This window comes from Helianthus annuus, chromosome 3, assembly GCF_002127325.2.
Source record: "Helianthus annuus cultivar XRQ/B chromosome 3, HanXRQr2.0-SUNRISE, whole genome shotgun sequence".
In the NCBI taxonomy this organism is placed as follows: domain Eukaryota; kingdom Viridiplantae; phylum Streptophyta; class Magnoliopsida; order Asterales; family Asteraceae; genus Helianthus; species Helianthus annuus.
Genome location: NC_035435.2, coordinates 17,226,000 through 17,248,363, shown reverse-complemented (window position 1 = coordinate 17,248,363; position 22,364 = coordinate 17,226,000). Strand labels below are relative to the sequence as shown.

At 34.2% G+C, this 22,364-nt stretch overlaps 2 protein-coding genes across 2 annotated transcripts; one reads left to right on the top strand and one right to left on the bottom strand.

Annotated features, from left to right (window-relative positions):
• The first annotated feature begins 2,465 nt into the window (after nucleotides 1-2,465).
• Nucleotides 2,466-8,123, top strand: LOC110928684 (monogalactosyldiacylglycerol synthase 2, chloroplastic). The gene is made up of 8 exons (XM_022171717.2): nucleotides 2,466-3,290; nucleotides 3,986-4,158; nucleotides 5,251-5,412; nucleotides 5,485-5,626; nucleotides 6,392-6,616; nucleotides 7,054-7,116; nucleotides 7,278-7,352; nucleotides 7,634-8,123. The coding sequence occupies exons 1-8, from the start codon at nucleotides 3,018-3,020 to the stop codon at nucleotides 7,892-7,894; spliced, it is 1,374 nt and encodes a 457-aa protein (XP_022027409.1). The 5' UTR covers nucleotides 2,466-3,017; the 3' UTR covers nucleotides 7,895-8,123.
• Nucleotides 8,124-11,906: 3,783 nt separating this feature from the next.
• On the bottom strand, nucleotides 11,907-21,797 carry LOC110928685 (synaptotagmin-5). The gene is made up of 13 exons (XM_022171718.2): nucleotides 21,450-21,797; nucleotides 20,053-20,157; nucleotides 19,914-19,964; nucleotides 19,095-19,215; nucleotides 18,825-18,946; nucleotides 17,050-17,151; nucleotides 16,892-16,966; nucleotides 15,939-16,018; nucleotides 15,226-15,376; nucleotides 14,907-15,137; nucleotides 13,207-13,485; nucleotides 13,000-13,113; nucleotides 11,907-12,303 (listed from the first exon to the last, which is right to left on the bottom strand). Exons 1-13 carry the CDS (start codon nucleotides 21,552-21,554, stop codon nucleotides 12,157-12,159), a joined length of 1,683 nt encoding a protein of 560 aa, XP_022027410.1. The 5' UTR covers nucleotides 21,555-21,797; the 3' UTR covers nucleotides 11,907-12,156.
• Nucleotides 21,798-22,364: the final 567 nt, after the last annotated feature.

Below are 22,364 nucleotides of genomic sequence, written 5' to 3'. Positions count from 1 at the left end.
TTAACCCCTTTGGCATTAGGTTTAGACCTTTAGTGAGCCCAAACCCGATTTCGTTAAGGCCTAAGGGCACATTTTTTTGAGTTCGAACAGGGTACACGAATTCTCAGGGCCGGCCCTGATTACAAATGTAGACACCTTCAATAAATGACACGTGTCCCAAAACAGATTTCTTTTATTATAGTAGATAGATTCTTATAAATGTAACTCGAGAACGTAAGGTTAGATGGTAATTAGGTTGGTTCTATTGGTATGTCAATATTATGTTTTGAATACATATTTATTGGAAAGTAGAAGTCTAGTTCAATATTTTGTAAGCGGGTAACAAATTTAGTCCCTGATGACCATAGATGGGGCTATCTTTTTCTGTTAAGCTGATGTAATATGACCAAAACACCCATTATCATTAAAATATTAAAATAAAATTCAAGTATCCACTTGATATATTAATATGTTTTTTTCCAATAATTGATTAAAATTATTGCCCACTAGACATATTCACCATTTCCATTCATTAAAACTCACCGCCACCCGCCAGTCATCGCCAATGCCATCAGTATCACCATCGGTCTATCTCTTCCATTCTCCCTCTAAAGAACTCATGATAACATGTATGAAAGCTCTGTATCTCATCAATATAATAGAATGTGTAAAAGTTACAATACAAGGAAATCATCTCGTGTATATACAAGAAGATAGCCTAACTAATAACCAACTCTCTCAGCTATAACAAACTCTCAAACCAACTCTCTACTCAATGCACCCCTCAAGCTAAATAGGGCGCATCAATGTGAAGCTTGAACCGAAGAGTGTCAAAACGAGAGGATGAACACCCAGTCAAAAGGTCCGCCAGCTAAACAGAGTGGGCACATTTCGTACACAGAGAGTCTGTGCTAACACCATATCATGAATAAAATGCAAATCAATTTCTAAGTGTTTCGTCCGCTGATGAAACACATGATTGACTGCATAATAAGTAGCACCAATATTGTTACACCGGAGAGTAGGTGGACAAAAGGAAGAAATATGAAGCTCACCCAGTCTTGAGATAACCAAACGAATCTCAGCAGTAGTGTGAGCTAAACCACGATACTCAACCTCGGTGTCGAAATGGGCAACAATATGTTGTTTCTTGGAGCTCCAATTGATGGGGTTGGGTCCAAGAAAAACATAATATCCAGTAGTCGATCGACGGTCATTAGGGCATCCAGCCCAATCAGCATCAGAATAAGCATGTATAACAAGACTATCAAATTTTTGTATACTTAACCCATGAGAAAGTGTGCACTAAAGATATTTTAAGATACGCTTGATTACAACCTAGTGATGATCTGTATCTGTCTATGAAAACTATGGCACCTTGCTCACCGTATAAGCAATCTCGGGTCGAGTCAAGACTAAATATTGTAAAGCACCAACTGTACTCCGATATAAAGTAGGATCTGCCAAAGGAATACATGTGTGACGAGAAAGCTGGCATCCAGAGGAAACAAGAGTAAATAAAGGCCAATACTCAGCAAGACCGTTGCTCTGTAATAAATCAAGTAAAGTGCCCTGCTAGGAGAGATGTAGAACATCGTCAATGAAGGTAGCCTCTACACCCAAAAAGTAAGATAAATTACCCAAATCCTTGAGCCCAAACTAAACCTGCAAGCGCTCAATCAATCTAGTAACAAACTTCAAAAAGCTCCCGATAATAATAATATCATCCACGTAAACCAAAACATAGCACACAATCAAATCTCAACTGTAGACAAAGAAAGAGTTGTCAGAAAGACACTAATAGAATCCAACGGAAACAAGAGCTAAGGATAACTTGGAGAACCAAGCTCTAGATGCATGTTTTAGGCCACAAATGCCTTTTGTAGTAAACAAACATGACGAGGCCGAAAAGAGTCAACAATCATGTGTCAGGGGCCAAAACCGTTATAAAATGCAATATCAAAGTCTGATATATTAAAAGATTATTTTTAGGCTAAAAGAGTTAAACCGACAAAACCACATAGGCCAAAACAACAATTTACTCTAACTAAAAACAAAACAAAAAATACGTAATCAAGACATTTTATAGAGATGACGTCACCAACTTGATATGACTATTAAGAATATGATTCTTTTAGCCAATATTCAAATACACCAATACTTAAAGGGTATAATAGCTAATTTGTCAAGCCTAAATTATTGGTCACATAGTTTGTATCACACACTCCATGATTCATATTCTTTCAAAAGATTCGATCCCATTTTTAAACAATTATAAAAACCTTAATTATTAAATAATCAGAAATGGGCTTAAGAAAAAACAAATAATTTAAAAAGATCCGAATCTAAACCATCGAACATTCGAACTCAAAAATTCAAAACCCTAATCGTACGGCTGTCAATTTTCAACAAAAATATCTTTAAATCTGCCACCATTATTTGCAACAGAAAAACGGTATTATTCCAGCATAAAATTCGTTGTACCCCCTTTATTTTAACAGAAAAAACTGACCCATTTTCATAAACTAGCTTTGTTTCACAAATTATTTTCACCGCCGGCAACCACCGTATTCGCCGGAAAGTTTCAATTTTTCCGGTGGGTTAAGTTCTTTGAAGGTTCTTGACAAGTGGGTTGTTGATATTTTCTTGAAACAGCAACTTTAAAACACAATATTCTAACATGTCTCTGTTGCGTCTTTCTTGAAATTAACCTTTCATTTCAAGAAACCCAATTGGTTTAATTAAATTAATCCAAAGTAAAAGTCAATCTTTTTTATATTTTTGGTTCTGGGTTTGTTTTAAAGTAATAAAATCTGAAACCTTTGAAGGGTTCTTGAAATCTTGAAAAAAAAAAACTTTTATTTCAAGAAACCCAATTGGTTAAACTAATTCAAAGAAAAAGTCAATCTTTTTATGTTTTTGTTTCTGGGTTTGTGTTAAAAATGATAAAAAGGTGAAATCTTTGAAGGGTTTGTTGAAATCTTGGAAAAAAGATATAGATACAGAAAGTTGTATGTATATATAGGTGGTGGTGGAAGATGGTGATAAAGGTGGCATCACAGAAAAGCTCTTTAAAGACTGTGTTTGAAAGGGTGGGAGTGTATGGTTTTGGTGGTGGTGGTAGTAGCAACAGGCAAAAGAGAATAAGGTATGAGATTCATGATGAAGATGACACTATGGAAATGGTCCAGCTTGGTGCTGATAGAACCAAGAATGTGCTTATTTTGATGAGTGATACGGGTGGCGGTCACCGCGCGTCGGCCGAGGCGATCCGGGATGCGTTTAAGATGGAATATGGTGATCAATACAGGGTATAAGTTTCTTCCACTTCATATGCACAATTGCACATGTCTAATTTGTTTTTAGTCCAATATTTAAGCATGTCTTAGATTAATTATTCTACTATGTTTAGTGTTGAAAATTTTGCATAGTGAATTAATGATCATGTGATGTTCATAAATTATTAACTTTCATGGAAAATTCTTTCTTGAGAACATTTTCAGGATTGAAAAAGAAGGAAGAATCCTGTTATGTTTTTAAGTTCTTTTTAGGAGTGAATGGTTTTCGAATCGAATTTATGCCGTATTCAACGATTTTAGGCAATTTCATGGTCATTTGGAAGCCTTGCAAAACGGGTGGGTCAGGTTAGGTGATGGGTCATACCAGGTTCGGGATAAAACATGCCGATTTAGAGAAAAGTTTCATTTTTGGTTCGGGCCAGGGTTCTCAACAAAATAGGTTCGAGTCAAAACAAGCCGTTTTAGGAAAACATGATTTACATCGAACCTATTTTGCTGAGAACCCGTTCTGGCCCGAACATGGTATGACCCGTCGGCCGACCCGACCCGACCAACCCGTTTTGCCAGGCTTATCTACTAGTATAGCTAGAATGACTCCTATGAAAGTGAGATTTCTTTGGATTGATATTGAATCTTAATTTTGCAGTTTTAACGGTAACCGATTGCTAATCACAGCGTTCACTTGTATGTTTGTTCGGTTTTTGTAGATATTCGTTAAGGATGTTTGGAAGGAATACACGGGTTGGCCATTGAACGATATGGAAAATCAATACAAGTTCATGGTTAAACACGTGCAGCTTTGGAGTATGGCGTTTCATGGCACTTCTCCGAGATGGATACATGGTGTTTATCTAGCTGCGATTGCCGCCTTCTATGCCAAGTACATATTTAGCTACTAACTATGATTCTTTTTATGGAATTAATGATGTTTTAGTAATCTTAAACATCCTTTACACATTCGTTGTCATCATCAATGAACACACAAAATTGATAGCTTTCCAAAAGTACACGGATGGTCCCTGTGGTTTACCAAACTTTTGGATTTGGTCCCTAGCTTTCCAAAATACACGGATGGTCCCTGTGGTTCGCACTTTGTAACGAATATAGTCCCCATCTGTTTCCAAAAGTATATGGATAGTCCGTGTGCTTTGAATTTTGTAACGCATTTAGTTCCTAACTTAGACCTACTAAAACCTTTAAATTTGTTGGCTAGGGACTAATGCGCTACAAAGTGCAAACCAGAGGGACCATATGTGTACTTTTGGAAAGCTAGGGACTAAATGCAAAATTTTGGTAAACCGCAGGGACCATCCGTGTAGTTTACTCTAAAGTATAGGAAGTAATTTCATCCCATTTCTTCATAAATGTGTTGATTCAAGTTATGTTTATCTCTAACTGGTGAATCGGATCAAACGGGCTGTGAAAGTATAATTGTTATAAGAGTTAATTACTGTTTTCGTCCATGTTGTTTGTCAAAAATCACTATTTCAGTCCATTAGTTTAAAAATTGCGATTTCAGTCCCTATGGTTTCACATTGGTAACCATTTCAGTCCACCTCGTAACCATTTCAGTCTCTGTACTTACAGAATAAATGGATTGAAATGGTTACGAAAGTGAAACCATAGGGACTGAAATGGTTACGAAAGTGAAACCACAGGGACTTCTGAAATCGCAATTTTTAAACTAATGGACTGAAATAGTGATTTTTGACAAACCACAGGGACAAAAACAGTAATTAACTCTTGTTATAATTATATAGCATCTCTAATCATATATAGCACATTAGTATTTAATAATATTTAGAAAGGGGGATTTGCCCAATCTGGCCCGACCCGTTTTGCGACACACTAGAAATGACCCGTTTTGACCCAACCCATTTCAGCCTACTTTTTGAAACATCCAGCATATTGAAAATTTATGGGAATACTTGGGTGTTAAGATTATCTCATGTGACAATTTTCTCAATTTTAGGGAAGTTGAGGCGGGTTTAATGGAGTACAAACCGGACATTATCATCAGTGTTCATCCGCTTATGCAACACATTCCATTGTTAGTACTTAAATGGCAAGGACTACAAAAGAAAGTCATCTTTGTGACCGTTATTACCGACCTTAATACATGCCATCGGACATGGTAAAAGTCATCATTGCCCTTACCATTACACCTAATTACAGTAAAATGTTAAAATTTCTTTTATGTAACCAGGTTTCACCCAGGTGTGAAAAGATGTTATTGTCCTTCAGAAGAGGTATCGAAGAGGGCTTTACTAGACGGCCTTGAACAAAACCAAGTGCGAGTTTTTGGACTGCCTGTTCGGCCCTCTTTCGCCCGTGCTGTCCTCAACAAGGTTTCCACTTTTCCCTTGGTTTTTTAGGAAAAAATTTCTTTTTTATGTAACTATCTTTTTAGGCCACATAAAACCATTAAAGTTTCGAAACTTTTCGATGTAAGATAGTATTCTAAGTTTAGTGGTTAACCAGTTTCCAAGCGCCACGCAAGACAAAAGTCAATATGGTCAAAGTTACTGACACATTATGAATTTTAACTGGTCCCATTGATTAACAGGGTATTGGTGGGGTCTGTGAGTTTTTTGGTGACAAGGTTCTCACCACAGTTGTTGATAGTGAGCATAACGCTCGCTATAGCGAATAGCGTAGGCGTAGCGATGTGATACTATGCCGCTATCTGATAGTTTGCGCCTAAAAAGCGAAGAAATAGCGTGAAAATAGGTTTTTTTTAATAAATACAAGTAGCAACTGAAAAAGAAAAAAAGTGTATTTTAGGGTTTTTTGTTACATGATTGAAAATAGAAGCTTATATTCTTCCATATTTACCGGATTTTTTTTATAAAATATACATGTAAAATATTTCAAAAATTTTCTTCTAGTGTATCGCTAAACATGAAATAGCGCCTGCTATTTCATTGCTATCGCTACGTAGCGTATATGTAGCTTGTCGCTATCGTCCGCTATTCGCCATTGACAACTATGGTTCTCACGGATATAATAACTATAGTATTTGACAAAATTCAGTTGCCTATTTATGCAACTAGCACCTCTTTCTATATCATGGTAGTTCCGGTTTTCATGGGGGTAATATGTGGTTCTTACAGGATGACTTACGAGTAGAGCTAGATCTGGATCCCGTACTGCCTGCGGTCTTGTTAATGGGAGGTGGTGAAGGAATGGGCCCGGTGAAGAAAACTGCAAAGGCTCTTGCGGAATCTTTACTCGATAAAGAAACCGGGAAACCGTTTGGACAAATGGTAGTAATATGCGGTCGAAACAAAGCTTTAGCTTCTTCCCTCGAGTCTTTAGAGTGGAAGATTCCTGTTAAGGTAACGAAGATTTTTGTTTTGCTAGAAGTATGTGGCAATGTTGACCCGTTTACATATGAATGGGTCGACTACGGTTAAATTTGTTAGTAAGGGTTCAAACAAGTAAATTCCAAAGGAAACAAGTAAACAGTAAAATCGCAAAAATGCATATTTTTAATCCATAAACCCCTGACTCATTTTATTTTAATAAATTATAGAGTCATTTTAAATAGTATTCATTTTGTAATTGTACTTGATACTTGACACACTTATTTTTTATATGAGCATATAAAAAGTTGGGCAAAAAGTGTGTCGACCAACCCAAGCCGACCCATTTCCATCAATACAAAAAGGGCAATTTTTGACCCGTTATCTGACCTGCCCATTTGCCACCTTTAAATCTTGATTTTAAAGCAAAAAAAAAAAACATAAGTATGGTTTGCGGTTTTTTATTATAGGTTAGAGGATTTGAGACACAGATGCAGAAATGGATGGGTGCTTGTGACTGCATTATAACCAAGGTATGATCTACTCAAATCCTGCATTCGGGTTTATCAGTTTATGAATCCCAGCTTTTAAATAAATTGATTTTTTGGGTTATTAAATATGCAAAAGGGCTCTCTAGAAATTTGCATCTTTTCAAGTTTATCTTTGTATTGATTAATTTCGTCGGATTTTGTAGGCGGGGCCTGGAACGATTGCTGAGGCGTTGATTAGGGGGCTTCCGATCATCCTCAACGACTATATTCCAGGACAAGTATGTAAATTCCACTTCTGTATGTTTTTTACAATTTTCTATGAGCGAGTTTGGTGGGTTGGGTAACGGGTCAAAACAGTTTCTCATATAATTAATGTTTTCAATATGATTAATGTAAATAAACTTAGGAGGAGGTTTTATGCACTTTAGGTGATTTTTGACCCGTTTGACTTAGTTGACCCGTTCAACCGGTTTCCAGTTTAACCAACATTAAAACTTTTGCCTGACCCGTTAGCGGAAAAGAATAACCTAAATTGACTTGCTTCATTTTGTACCAACAGGAAAAAGGAAACGTCCCATACGTGGTGGGCAATGGGGCGGGTGTGTTCACCCGAAGCCCAAAAGAAACAGCCCAGATAGTGGCTGGATGGTTCAGCACCAACTCAGACGAGCTCAAGAAAATGTCTGAAAACAGCCTAAAGTTGGCTCAACCAGAGGCCGTGTTTGACATCGTGAGAGACATTCATGACTTGGCGGGTCAACGTGGGCCCCTCGCTGACGTACCGTATGTTTTAACATCATCGTTTACAAACTTAATTTAGTAAGATGTATATGTAATTTGTAGAATATGCTTTGATTACCTACCATTTTTTGAGCTTGGGAAAAGCTTTTGTGTGGCAAATTGGAAGTCATGTGGTTATGTATTAATTTAATTAGGGTGTTTTAGAACTTTAAGAAGTTGGTGTGCCACTTTTTAGTTTAATTGTGACCGTAAAAAATGTAAAAAGAATCTTGTTTAATCGATGATCATGGTTTGGTTTATCTGGAAAATTGATTCAGTATTCAAAAACTTTATAATTAAAAGTTTGAAGTAATTATTTTATGAATAAGTATGTTTTGTATTTGTAGTAATAATTGTAAGTTTGTAACTAAATGAGTTGACTTTCGTTTTGCTCACAGTGGTTTGGTCACTTTAACTGTTTTGCCCCAATCATTTAAAAACAACCATTTTCCTCCTTAATGTTTCCATCTTGTCACCAGTTTGCTCCCTGCCTTTAACTCCATCCATATTGTATGTTAACTGAAAGAATATTTTGGTAATTTCAAGTATAACATAAGGGTACTTGGATCTTGTATGTTAACTTGAAATTACAAAAATACCCTTTCAGTTAACATACAATATGGATGGAGTTAGAGGCAGGGAGCAAACTGGTGAGTGGTGACAAGATCGAAACATTAAGGAGGAAAATGACTGTTTTTAAATGATTTGGGCAAAACAGTTAAAGTGACCAAACCACAGAGAGCAAAATGAAAGTTAACTCATACAAATATATTTGTCTTTGGTAATTTAGTCGTTGTACTTTATGATGAATGTAAGAAATTTTAATGGGATTGTTATAATTCTAACTTCTATGATCATATCAAAATAAACTAATGGAGTGGTGGTCCATTGGCAAAGGCAAAGCCTTTAAACACCTTGGGAGAGTGAGGTCTTGGGTTCAAGTCCCACAGACGACTAGAATAAAAGAAATTTGTCGTTCAAAAAAAAAATATAAAAATATGTCATTCTTACACGTATCTATCTTCACTTGGAGATCATTACAAGTCTCTCTTAACTTATATATTTATGTCATTACAAATTAAATGTCAATACAAATCCCTGCAATTAAGGTTCTTGCATCAAGTCTTCTAAGTGGAAAACATGTATTACAAAGTAAAAAAGTTTATTTACAATATTATTAGGGTAAATTACACAAACTATGGCATGCCCAAAAGGATATCGACACGTGTTTCACATCGATCAAAAACCATAAAGATGAATACTAGTACCGTTCTAATGTTGTTTGGTCGGTATCGGTCCGTGTTGTTATCGTTACTTGGTATAGCGCTTTCAATAAAATTCACTTGGTATAGCGCTTGCAATAAAATTCATATAGGAATGTTAACAGAGTAACATTGTTCGGTACCGGTACCGATAATACTAAAACCAAATCTATACTATATAATAAAAGAAACCGCTTTAGGGACACTTGTCATCATATTAGGCCGTTTCTTATAGATAATTATTATTTTAGTTTAATCTCTTCTAATTAATTAAAGATTAAACTAATAATCTAATAATAGCTATATTTATTAGATAGCTATATTTATTAGATATAGATTAGGAGGGTTATTAAACGAATGTTCTTTAGATAATCTATATCTATATTAAACTAATAATTATCTAATCTAACTTATAATAAAAGACTCTAAATAATGCCACATGGCATTCTCTCCTTCAACCTTCTAAATTTTATTTATATTTACTTAATAAATTTCTTTTAATATTAATATTAAAATAATTAATAAGTAATAAGTAATATATAAATATCACTTATTTTTATCATTATCTTTATCTAAAATTAATAAATAACTTTAATTTTGTAATTTAGACCCTTTGTTTTTTTTGACTTTTAACCCAAAGTTTTTCATATTTTGCAATTTAATCTCAACTCTTTTTTATTTTTAATTTTGGTCCACCATACTTTTCATCTTTCCCAAGTTTTTCATTTCGTTCTAAATTTTGTGAGTTAACGCGCCGCAACGTGCGTATGGGGTTCAACATTTTTTCGTATATTTTTTTCCTGTCTGACTGACCCGTCACGCCATATTTATTTTTCTGCGTTTGACAAGTTCGTCCAACACGCGGGTCCTGGATGGACTTAGTTATTTTTTCTATGTTTTACGCTTCGATTTAATTTCTCAGCAACGAGCATGCGTGATTCAAAGATTTTACGTCTGCTTTTCGCTCGACGTTATTTTTTTCCCGTTTTTTATTTATTTTGTTTTTGCGAGCTTTTCCGGTATTGGTAGTCGCTGATAATGGTATAATATTGCTACTACTTAACACAGTTTTATGGCAACCGCTGCAACGCAGGGGCTTAATACTAGTTTATTAATAATTAAAGAACATACGTTTAATATTGCTATTATTAGATTATTTAATCTCTTCTAAACTAAAGAACATACATTTATTATTTATTAAATACCCGGATAGTTCTTGTGGTTTGCCCTTTTTAAGGAAAGGGTATTTTTGTCATTTCACACTCTCTTAACTGAGAAAACTAACTGATGTTAGGCACATGGACTATCCGGAAACGAAAATTGAAAAGTTGGGGACTATGGCTGTAATTTTAGAAAGTTATGGACTAAAGGTGAAAAAAGGGCAAACCACAGGGATTTTCCGGGCATTTAACTCTAAATATTATTTAGTTTAATATCTTATATTATAGATAACCCTCCTACTAAGAGGGTGTTTGGGATTACGTTCTGAAGTGATTATTTGATTATTTTGTTTCTAAAACATAAATAATCTAAAAAAGTGTTCTGATGAAAAAGTGATTATCTGCCTCCAAAACGCAGTTTTGGAGAAGCATGTACTTACATGCTTTTTCAAAACGCAGTTTTGAAAACGCAAAATTTATTTTGAAAATGCATCATCTATTTTGAAAACGCAACACCAAACACCATCTAAATATTATTAGTTTAATATTTCATGGATAATTATTATTTAGTTTAATTTCCTTCTCATTTATAATATTATTTATTTGATAATTAATTATAGCTAACCCTCCTACTAAATATTATTACTTTAATATCTTATAAATAATTATTATTTAGTTTAATTTCCTTCTCATTTATAATATTATTTATTTGAATTAATTATATTTGAACGTTTTGTTTAGTTTGGTATCAAATAGATTTTACGAAACTTAAAATAAAATTAACTAATATTATTTATCATTTATACATTTACAGAGTTTTAAAATTTATTTATTCAACCCCGTGTAATACACGGGGTTATAACCTAGTATGAGTAATAACATAAACCAAACACCGTATCGATTGTGGCAGTACAATACCGGTTTGATAACAGCGGTCCAAAAATACCGGAAAATAACGGATTCGTATCAAAATCGAAATCCATAAAATAAATATTGGCACCGGTATTGTTCAGTTCAATACGATTCCGATCCCAATAAATATAGTTTATAGGACAAGCAATACTTTATTTTGAATACAATCCCATTTCCAATAAAAATGTGTATCCAAATGTTGAAAAAAATAATAATAGCTATGTACTTGGACTTTCTTGTAAAGTCAACCAACGCAAATTATTATAGAAAATCAGATGAAATGATAAATATAAGGCTGGACAGTATGGAGGTCCGTCCTCCTTCGTCCCGGTGCGGCGCCCATCCTCCACCCATTTCACCCCCCCCCCTCCGTCGCGTCCTCTCCGGCTTCTTCAGGCCGTTCAAGCCGTCCCACATGAGGACAAAACCTCCTCACACACACATATATACATACAACATATACATATATTTTACGGTCATCCCCCCATTTCCTTACCTCCATCCTCTTTGCCCCATCCTCATGCCCATCCTACGTGGCGCTTATGTGACGGACCATCCTCCAAGGAAGGACCATCACCATACCGTGTAGCCTAATATTATCAAAACCAAAAATCAAATAATAAATACATGTTGCGGTACTCATGTCAACGCAATTTGTAGTTGACATAGTTTATGATAAGTTAATGTTTAACCTGAAGTTGTTTTGGAAATAGTGAAATAGTAAAAATTGAAGATAGAAATTTCTTCCATTGCTAAGTGAGGATTCAAGGTTTAAATGGAAACAAGCCAAAAAAAGGAACTATCAGATACAAAGAAAGACCAAAATCCTGCTACCGAACAAGCGCATGCCCTTATTATCTTCCAAGTCTAAATCAATAATCTTTGTTTTTTACAACAATTTCACAAAGATTATGTACATCATGTGTATCCAACATTGGTTCAGATGTCTGAATGATGGTGCTTGAATGCTAAGAATCGCGGTAAATTGGTTGAGGCATCCACTTGAGGTTCAAGTTGAGTTTCCCGGATTTAGCACCATCAAGTGGAAAACAGTCCTTGTATTCGCCTTCCAGTATGACCCTTGTTAGCGTCAATATGCATCTTCCCATGTAATCCTGCACATTAACGGTTTTTTCGAATCGTTTAGTATCAGATCTCAGATATGAAAATCCGACATTTTTTTAACACGCTTGCCCTCGTCATAACAAGCTAAGTAAGCTATTATTTTCCGTTAAAAAAGCTACTTGTACATGGCAGGTTCATAAATTTATTTTACTCTATAGTAATGCAACATGAATCATATATTTAAAAAATAATCTTTTTTTGGTTGGGTAAATATGGAATGTTTTCAGTATACATATATACCCCTCAAAACTTGCATAATATCACACACACAAACTCAATCAAAATACTTAATATCTCATATTTACCCATTGAGTAAAGTACACGGATGGTCCTTGTGGTTAACCAAAAGTTTAGATTTAGTCAAGGTCCTTGTGGTTTGCACCTTGTAAATGCGTTACAAAGTGCATACCACAGGGACCATCCACATACTTTTGGCAAAATTGAGGACTAAATGTGTTACAAAGTGCAAACCATAGGGACCATCCGTGTACTTTAAAAGACCCTAGGGCCTAAATCCAAAATTTTGATCAACCACAGGGACTATTGGTGTACTTTACTCTTACCCATTTCTTTAAATACAATTTTAACATGATATTATACCAAGTTGGCCCACTTGCAAACCCACAACCTGCCCAATTTCCTCCGATCAATGTTATAAAGAAAAGTATCTTTGACCATATCTGTACCTTCCCGAATGTATCATGGTCATATACTTCCACCATAAGCATATCATGCAACCCATCCTCCACAACAAAGTCAAAAGTCTGATTCCAAACTGGGTTTAAATTCTCATTCACAACCTACGAACAAATAAACAAATGATAAAATCTTTTAGAACAAATATAATAATATTCACATGTGAACTCATTAAAGGAGTAAAACTGTAAAAGTACCCTAGTGCTGTTTTTCATCCCGGTTTTTTTCATAGTGAGTACAACAAAAGGATCTGCTTTTCCCAAAAGATCTGTAGGCGGCAAGTCTTCAGCAGATATCACGGTGACGGAAAGCACGCCTCTTATAATTACGGTTCTTTTTTTGTTTCCTAAATCACCGTTCTCGGTATCACCACTTTTGAGAACCTTCTCTAGAGATGTCATTGTGTAGTTAGAAGTAAATGGGTTCGTGAACCCGCTTTCCACGCCGTATGGGCAATACAGTAGCTCCAAGTGCACCTACAAGAAATGAAGGATCAAAAGAACAACAAGAATTTAAATAAAGGAGGTATTCTTGTCTAAAGGTTGATTGTATGTTGATGAGTTCACTATCATATGGAATATGTCGTATAGATAAAGATGGCAAAATGGGTCGGTCATATAGACAGACTGGTAACGAGTCAAAATGTGTGCGGGTCAAAATGAAACCATTTTGCATGTACAGAGTAACACTACTTTCCCGCTTTCTAAATATTACAAAAAAAAAAAAAAAAAAAAAAAAAAAAAAAAAAAAAACCACACAATAACACGTTATATAGGATAGCTAGCAACACTAATTTTTCGCTTTTTAAATTTTACAAAAAACTAAAATGTTATACATGATAAGAAAAACGATATTAAAATAACAATATAAATTTTAGCAACATGATTTAGGAACTTGTAATCATTTGCATACATTTTGAGAAACCATCAACTTGTTATCCTTTTGGCTAATTTTTTTATTTGACCCATCTGATATAACAATGTAACCCAAATTGACAAATTAGATATATGGGTCGAAATTGCCACAACTCAGAGACAAGAAATCTTTATTAAGGGGAGAGATCTTGAATGTTTCATGACGAGAAATCTTCATTGGGAGAACAGATCTAACGAGGTGACATGAAACACCTACTCTTCTAGTCTTCTAGACCAAAAGGCGATATTTTTGGAAGAAAAAAAATGGAAACATTTCACTAAAGGTGGGTTAGGTTGTCTTGTAGTTAAACGGGTCAAACTTAAATGAGTGGACGCTGGCCTGTAAATGAACCGACCGTACATGAACTATTCAGTGGGAAGTTCGTTTATTTAAATAAACTAACAAACACGAACATTTTTTTTGTTTATTTAATTAAACGAACGAACATGAACACAAGTTTTGTTCATTCATTTATGTTTTTTTTACGTTTGTTTATATCCGTTCAAATTTTAATAATTACATAAATAGTTACAGTTATATAAATATAAATATTAAACGGGGTTTTTAATTACTTATATAAACATAACTAATTAGTAATTGGGCTTCATAGTAATAAAAAGTGGGCTTTCGAATTGGACTTATCGTAATTAATTACTAATTTATGTTTGGTACTTTGGTCAATTATGTTCATTTGTGTTCGTTATGTTTATTAAGTTATGTTCGTATAAGTTTGTTTCTTTATGTTCGTTTACATTTGTGACTGTTCATAAACAAACAAGAACACGCTCGTTTTCTTAATAAACAAAATGAACAAAAAATGTGTTCGATTATATGTTCTTGTTCAGTTAAAGTTAAATAAACAAACATGAACATGCTCGTGTTCATGTTCATGTTTGTTCGGTTCATTTACAGGCCTAAGTGGACGGGTCAAAACTCACCCGAAGTGAATTTTAGTTGCATAAATACTCAATCGTAACATTACCTTCCCCCGATCTTTCGTATCTCTCTGAAGATCCAAATCTTTTACCAATTTTATCCAAACATCTTTGACTTTTCCAGGCTCAAGTTGACTCAACTGTACTTGAGCACATCCAAGGAGTTCAGCAGCTTGAAGCCCTTCATCATCATATATTTTCACCGTCAAGTGTTGTGTGGAAACATCTTCAACTACAAACTCAAAATGTTCGTTCCAAATTGGATTCAAGTCATTGTTCTGAAGAAAAAGTAACAGATAAAAGTTTTTTATTTATCTTTAAATATCTGAGAAATGACTAAAGAATTCAAGAAAAGAGATGACTTACAATAACTTTACTAGTTTTCGTTCTATTACGTAGAGGACGTATGTGTAACTCTGCAAAAGGATCAGATTTCCCAATAATGTCTTTATTTGTTAAACCCTGAGCTTGAACAAGTTTTACCTCCAACGTTCCCACAGGCTTTAGTTCAAGGTCACTAGTAATTAAAAAAGATAAAAAATAAAAAACCATTAGATCATATAAACTCAAATGTTCTTGTTTTATTCTTCTACTAACAAACCACTCCGTTAAGTTTGCATATAGGTTATAACTTGTAAATAATCCCGCGCGTTGCGGCGGAAATTCGGTCAGTATTGGTTTGATTCATTATGGTACCGGCACTCGCTGTAGTAACCTGTAACCGAAAGATAAAACCTAAAAACTAAAGTCGTGATATGCCCAAAAAGGTATGGCACTTGTTTTACATTGATCGAAAGCTATAACATCGGTACTAGCGCCGACGTTGTTGGTCAGTACCAACTCAGTTCTGAAATGTAAAGGATTTGTATTAACTATATTAATATAATTAATCAACCCTAGTCAGAGTCTAACGCGTTTAGGGTAGTTATAAATACCGTGTTAGGTTATTCAAGGTAATCAAGTTTTTGAGACAGTTTTCTTAGTTATTAATATAAGAGTTTGGGCGTTAACCAAATCACTTTGTTAATTTGTAACTTGAAAGTTGGCCAAAATCACCACATGTAAGATTGCAGATGTACCTGTAATCTCCAGGCAAAATGGGAATCACTTTTCGAACTGGCCAGGTGATTGAATCCTCAACAGCATCACGTATCGTAGTCTGCATACAAAAAAATGTTTTTTAGAGAAAGTGCATATTCATGAGGTCCCACCCTATATAGCATGATAAAAAGTAAGATATATGAGCCAAAAGGATGAAGACAACCAATCAAAATGAATGGAACCTTTTACATGCAAGGTACACGATACCAGACATAGCAAGATGGGAAGGTTGGCGTTTTCAACCCGACCCGAACCCGAAAATCGTCTCAACACATGGACCCGAGCACGATCCACTTAACCCGAATTGCTATCGCATATTAATATTTTAAAAATAAAGTTTTACAACAAAAAAAATACAAACGTATATAAGACAATCACATTTTAATTATAGTTGTTGCATAAAATGCCCAACCAATTTAACTTATGACATAAAAACACATTTTGAAACGTTAAAATATAATATACATGGGTTAAATGGATCAACCCGCCAACCCGCCGGGTTCGACACAAACCCAACCCGTTTAGCTAAAAGGGTTCGCGGGTTCAACCTAAAACTCACCCGAACCCGACTAAACCCAAACCTGCGAATTTTGTGTTAGGTTCGTGTCTTGTTTCCGGGTCGTGTCAGAAATTCACACCTCTAGGCAACGCCTCAAAACAAACTTGGGTTGAAAGTTCAAAGTTCAAATATGTCATTTTGGTATAGGTGGGGTGGACCCACATATTTTTTCGCTTTAAAAAATTAAATTACATAATAATCTAAATCTTTGAATGAAACGATCTAGGAGGTTGTACGCATTGAAAAAGACTTTGGGCAACTTTCACATTGTAATAAAGCACACAATGGCTCGATATAAAGACTTTTTGCATCTCATATCTCATATTAGCAACACACAATGAACAGAGAAAATATAAAGTAAATTTTCCACACCTCAAGGGCATCAGCAACACCAGGAATAGCTGAAATGTCACCACCAACTACTTTCAGTGTAAAATCCATTTGTTTCTGCAAAAATCAAAGAAAAATAAGAAGTTTTACTCTAGCCAATGAATATGTAACTAAATTAACAAATGGAGAAAAAGATGGACCTTGTGTCTCAAAGAAAACGATACAGCTCCAAAACAAGGAAACTCGGGAACTAAGGGCTTAAAAATTAACCTAAAAACCCCAGTAAACGCAATATTCTTCACCTACAGAAACGAATAAAATTGTCATATTTGTATGTACATTACCGATGATATGCGGTATCGCATAATCTTAGGGTCAGATGCCCCAAAGCTAGGAGGTGTCTGCATATGTGTTTTCAGTATATTTAATGGTGAACTTAAAAATTAGTTCCAGAATCAAAGAATTAAATAATCATTTGATTAAAGTTAGGGGTGGTTATGAGGTATTATTACATTTACCCTTAATATTCGTTTTCTTACAGCAGATTCTTGTGTGCTTCTCCAAATTTGTTTAGTTTGGGATTTAAAATCAAGAAATCTTAATTATAATCAAACTTGCTAAACAACGTAAATCTGATTATTACAGCTTAAAATTGCAATAATCGATTTTACTAGGCATATCCAGAAACACTTCAAAATGTTCTGCTAGGGAAAAGGATGATTATGGATAAGATCAAATACGAATTTTGTTAATGGTAATAAAGTTAAAAATTCATGTTTTATTCATTCAATCTTCTCTGCAATTTAATAAATAAAAATAACTTGGGGACACTTGTCACCATTCTAGGTCATCCAACTTCTGGTTTTCCTGCCTCTCTCTTCTATTAAATAATGATATTATGAACTTTAAAAAAATTTAATACAAATTTAGTTATAGATACTTATTATTTAATTGTGGATAGTTATTAAAGTCTCCAAATAACTATATAAACTTATTTTTTTACTCAAAAGCTTCTATTTAGGTCTCCAAATATCGTCATGTCAAAAAAGATGTCTGTTGAAACATAAAAAAAGGAGTAGTGATTATAATAAGAATAATTGTTTTTTATAAATGATTTCTAATTTTTTTAATATTTAATTGGTTGGATGGTTTGAGTGGGAAAAATACAATATGTCAAATAATAAAAAAATAGGTGGTATAAAAATAATCCAAATCTATATATTTATAAATATATAATTACAATTTAAGTTAAGTTAACTTAACTGTGCTAAAATAATATCTAAAGGACTAAGTACACTTCATTTAAATTGACATTTATCAAGTCTCCAAATATCACTAACTTATTTTTTTTCACTCAAGCTTCTATTTAAGTCTCCAAATATCACTAATTCAAAATTATGTTCGTTAAAATATTAATAAAGAAATAATAATAATATAATTGTTTTTATATAAGATTTCTAAAGTTTTTTAAATATTCAATGTGGTTGGATGGTTTGAATGGTAAAAATACAATATGTCAATTAATTAAAAAATAGGTGGTATAAAAATAATCCAAGTTTTAGTTCCTAAACTTTTATATGTATTTATATATTTACATATTTATAATATAATGGCAATTTAAGATTACGTAATTAATGTGCTAAAATAATACCTAAAGAACTAAGTACACTTTAGTTAGATTGAAATTTATCAATTACATAAAAAAATTTAATACCTAGTTGAAAAATCAATGTTTTAAAAGTTAACATAATTTATACTAGTCACGTCAAAGTTTATTTTTAACGACATATCTTGAAGAATGTATGCAATAATAGGTTACCTTATATTTTATTCAACTCGTGCAATAAACGGGTTTTTTAAAGACAAGATTTTTTTATTACTAAGTATATAACATTACATTTATTCAACCCGTGTAATACACCGGATTCTAACCTAGTATTTAATAATAGCAAAAAGACAGCTACCCAAACTGTACCTGCACAGGCAATCCAACTCCAAGTCTGGTTTTGATATCAAGTATTATACTTGGGTTCCCATCCCAATTCATCTCTAATTCCATAGTTATTCCTTCATCTCCACCTTCAATTATAGAAACTCCTAAAAACATAACCAATTAGAACTCAAGAATATGTAAAATCATCTTAAAATAGAATATCATGCTACCTAGCCACTATAACCAGTGAATTGAAATAAAAGATTTAAAAATTATGAATAGGCAACCGGTGAAAACATCATTTAGCCTAACCTGTAAATTGTGGCGCGACCGTGCCTAGGGTAAACTTGGAAAACGACAGAGAAGACAATACCAGTGGTCTATATTGCTCAAGAATTGGCTCCACGTTAGCCTTTATAAGCTCAGATGCTGCCTATAGGAGGACAATACAAAATCACATAATAGCAGAATTCCAAAATAGTCGGTTTTCAAAAGAAATTTACACTAAAAGTAGCATCCAAACACTAAAGTCACCATGTTTCAAGTTTCAACACATGAATACTCAAGATTACTTTCAAAATTTACATCCAAATTAGACAGCCACTACACAGCAATAAAGTGTTGCTTATGAATTATGATTATGTGATTGTTTAGGGGGCAATAATTGATTTTATAGTGGATGCAACAAACCTTATTACCATAGGGTAGAGTAAAATTACTTAGATGCCATGATTTTACCCTTAGTTTATAAAATTTCATCCTCAAACTATCAAAAATTACCAAACACTCAACACCATTGTGAGAGTACAACAACTTCGAGCAGTGGAACCACATAACAGGACACAAACCCGACATGAAATAAACACATTAGGGATGGGGCTCAAGTGCTCAACAGGTTTCGGACGTAAACAGGTCCGTACAGGGTTGACCTGGTCAACCTATACAAAATTAGGATTAAAGAACTGATATAATATATACCCACTAACCCCAAAAACAACACCAATTGGCAGCCTAATCCAAAAAAAAAAAAAAAAAAAAAACTTTTGCCTGTCATATCACAGCTGATTATTTAAATCAGATACACATTACACAACAAAAGTATAAATTAGCCATTCAATACAATCAACTGACCTCGTCAACATAGGGCCAGATCTTTGTAAGATGAGCATTAAGCCAGTTCAACTGAAATATTAAACAGCACAATCAGTCCCCAGAAATAAGAAAAGCATGAAGAGAAAACACAAAACCAGGAAAAATAAATAAAACTCAACTTCTGTCTCTGTGAGAAAACAACCCAAGACGGGTAGTATTCCGGAGCAAGCAACTTTTTCGAATCTTCAACCGTCATTCTCGCAAAAGCCGCAATCGTCGTTGCCTTCATTACATATTTCAACCCATAGTTTAATCCCATCCAGTATCCACAATATACAGAGTACGCATATGAAAAGTGTTTTTTTTTTCTTTTTTTAACATGTAACAGTCCCAAATCATGTTTAGGGCATAAATTCAGGATTATGCATTGTGTGTGTATCTTAGCGTAACTTTAGCATACCTACATCTAACTTTTGAGGTTACTCATACAATCAGACGATCATACACTTCAGCACCTCTAATTGCCATTTCACATACGATTCAACACTTGATATACACATATTATACCACGTAAAAGCTTCGCTGAAGCTAGGTTAATCTACAAACTCACACAAATCATTTTAACATGTAATAACCTTAAACCATATTCTAGACCAGAAATTCAGGAGTATGCACACGGTGTGTGTATCTTACTATCTTAGCATAACTTTAGCATTACATACCTACATCTAATTTTTCAGGTCACTCATACAGTCATACTACTACTTTAGCATATAATCAAACACTTAAGCACCTCCAATTGCCATGTCACATACAATTCAACACTTAACAAACACATATTATACCGCTTGTAAGCTACGCTAAAGCTGGGTTAACCTACAAACTCTCATATGATATTTTAACATGTTATAGCCCCAAACCATATTTTAGGGCATAAATTCAGGAGTATGCACACTGTGTGTGTATATTACTATCTTAACATAAGTTTAGCATACCTACATCTAATTTTTGAAGTTACTCATACAATCAAACAATCACACAACTGCTCTAATGTAAAATCATACACTTTAGCACCTCCAATTGCCATTTTACATACAATTCAACACTTAATAAACACATATTATGCCTCGTGTAAGCTTCGCTAAGGCTAGATTAATCTACAAACATACACATAACATTTTAACAACATAAATTCTCTAATTCCGCGTTATATCAACTCAAATCAATCCAATTCAACACCTGGTAAACACATTATACTGCGTGAAAGCTACGCTAAAGCTAGGTTAATCTACAAACTTACACAGTTACACATTACATTTTAACGATACAAATTTTCATATATCAACTCAAATCTATCCAATTCAACACTTGATAAACACATATCATACTGCGTGAAAGCTACGCTAAAGCTAGGTTAATCCACAAACTCACACATCGCATTTTAACAATACAAATTCTCTAATTCACCGTTATATCAACTCAAATTAATCCTATAACACACATCAATTCAACTCACCTGTACGGATCACAAAAAAAAAAAACTAAAACTAAAAACAACAAACTAGTTGAACTTACAAGCGCAGAGCGACGAGCAGATCGAGCATTCTCAGACCGAACGAACAAAACGATCAACGCTATCCCTACCAAAACTCCGATCACTAATCCACTAACGAACGACATATTCTGATCGAAACTGAAACCGAAAACAAGCAGTTTTTGCTGAAAAAGCTTCAAATTAAAGCCACAGATGACCTAATTGCAAACAGTTGTGTCCGTACAGCAGAAGAATTCAGAGATCATCTCTCGACAGTACGATTTTGTTTGATTTCGGTAGGTGTGTTGGTGTTTGTGTGTGAGAGAGAAAGCTGTAACAGTTTTGAGAGAGAGAGAAAGTTTAGACCGAAAGCGGCGAGTGGGTGATTTGTAAATTAAGCGAAGATTTAGGGTAGAAAGAAAATTAGAAGACCCCGCCTAAAGTGTAATTAAAAGTTAATTATGTCATTAATTGGTGATTACGTGGTAAACAATGTTATTTTATTAATTAAAGGTGTTGTTTATGTAGTAAACGGACACGATAGGGCTTGCCGACAGAGACTTATTTGACTTTTCCCAGATATGCCACGTGACACGGTCATTATCAGTGGGCTTTTCTTGGTAACAAAGAAATGTTTTCCAATTTTAATAAACTAGAACTACGACCCGCCGCAATGCGGCGGGGATTCTTTAGTTATAACTAAGTCGATTTAAGACGCGCATGTTATATTGAACCTGTCAAACGGGAAAAAATAGACGATGTAAAAACGTTCACCCACACACGCACGTTGCGTCGTGTTAACTCGTAAAATTTAGAACGAAACGTAAAAACGTTAAACCAAAGACGCACGTTCCGATGTGCTAAGTCACAAAATTTAGAACGAAGTATAAAGCGAAAAATTTGCGGAAAATAAAAACTATAAAGGACCAAAGCTGAAAATAAAAAAAAAGTTGTGA

Excerpts from the sequence above, each read along its gene's own strand:
- LOC110928685 (XM_022171718.2), bottom strand. The coding sequence starts at position 21,554 with ATGTCGTTCGTTAGTGGATTAGTGATCGGAGTTTTGGTAGGGATAGCG. Across the intron at positions 18,947-19,094 it reads GGTCGCGCCACAATTTACAG|GAGTTTCTATAATTGAAGGT; the intron begins GTTAGGCTAAAT and ends TTATGTTTTTAG. Across the intron at positions 15,377-15,938 it reads ATTTTGCCTGGAGATTACAG|TGACCTTGAACTAAAGCCTG; the intron begins GTACATCTGCAA and ends TTTAATTACTAG.
- LOC110928684 (XM_022171717.2), top strand. The coding sequence starts at position 3,018 with ATGGTGATAAAGGTGGCATCACAGAAAAGCTCTTTAAAGACTGTGTTT. Across the intron at positions 6,617-7,053 it reads AGTGGAAGATTCCTGTTAAG|GTTAGAGGATTTGAGACACA; the intron begins GTAACGAAGATT and ends TTTTTATTATAG. Across the intron at positions 7,353-7,633 it reads ACGACTATATTCCAGGACAA|GAAAAAGGAAACGTCCCATA; the intron begins GTATGTAAATTC and ends TTGTACCAACAG.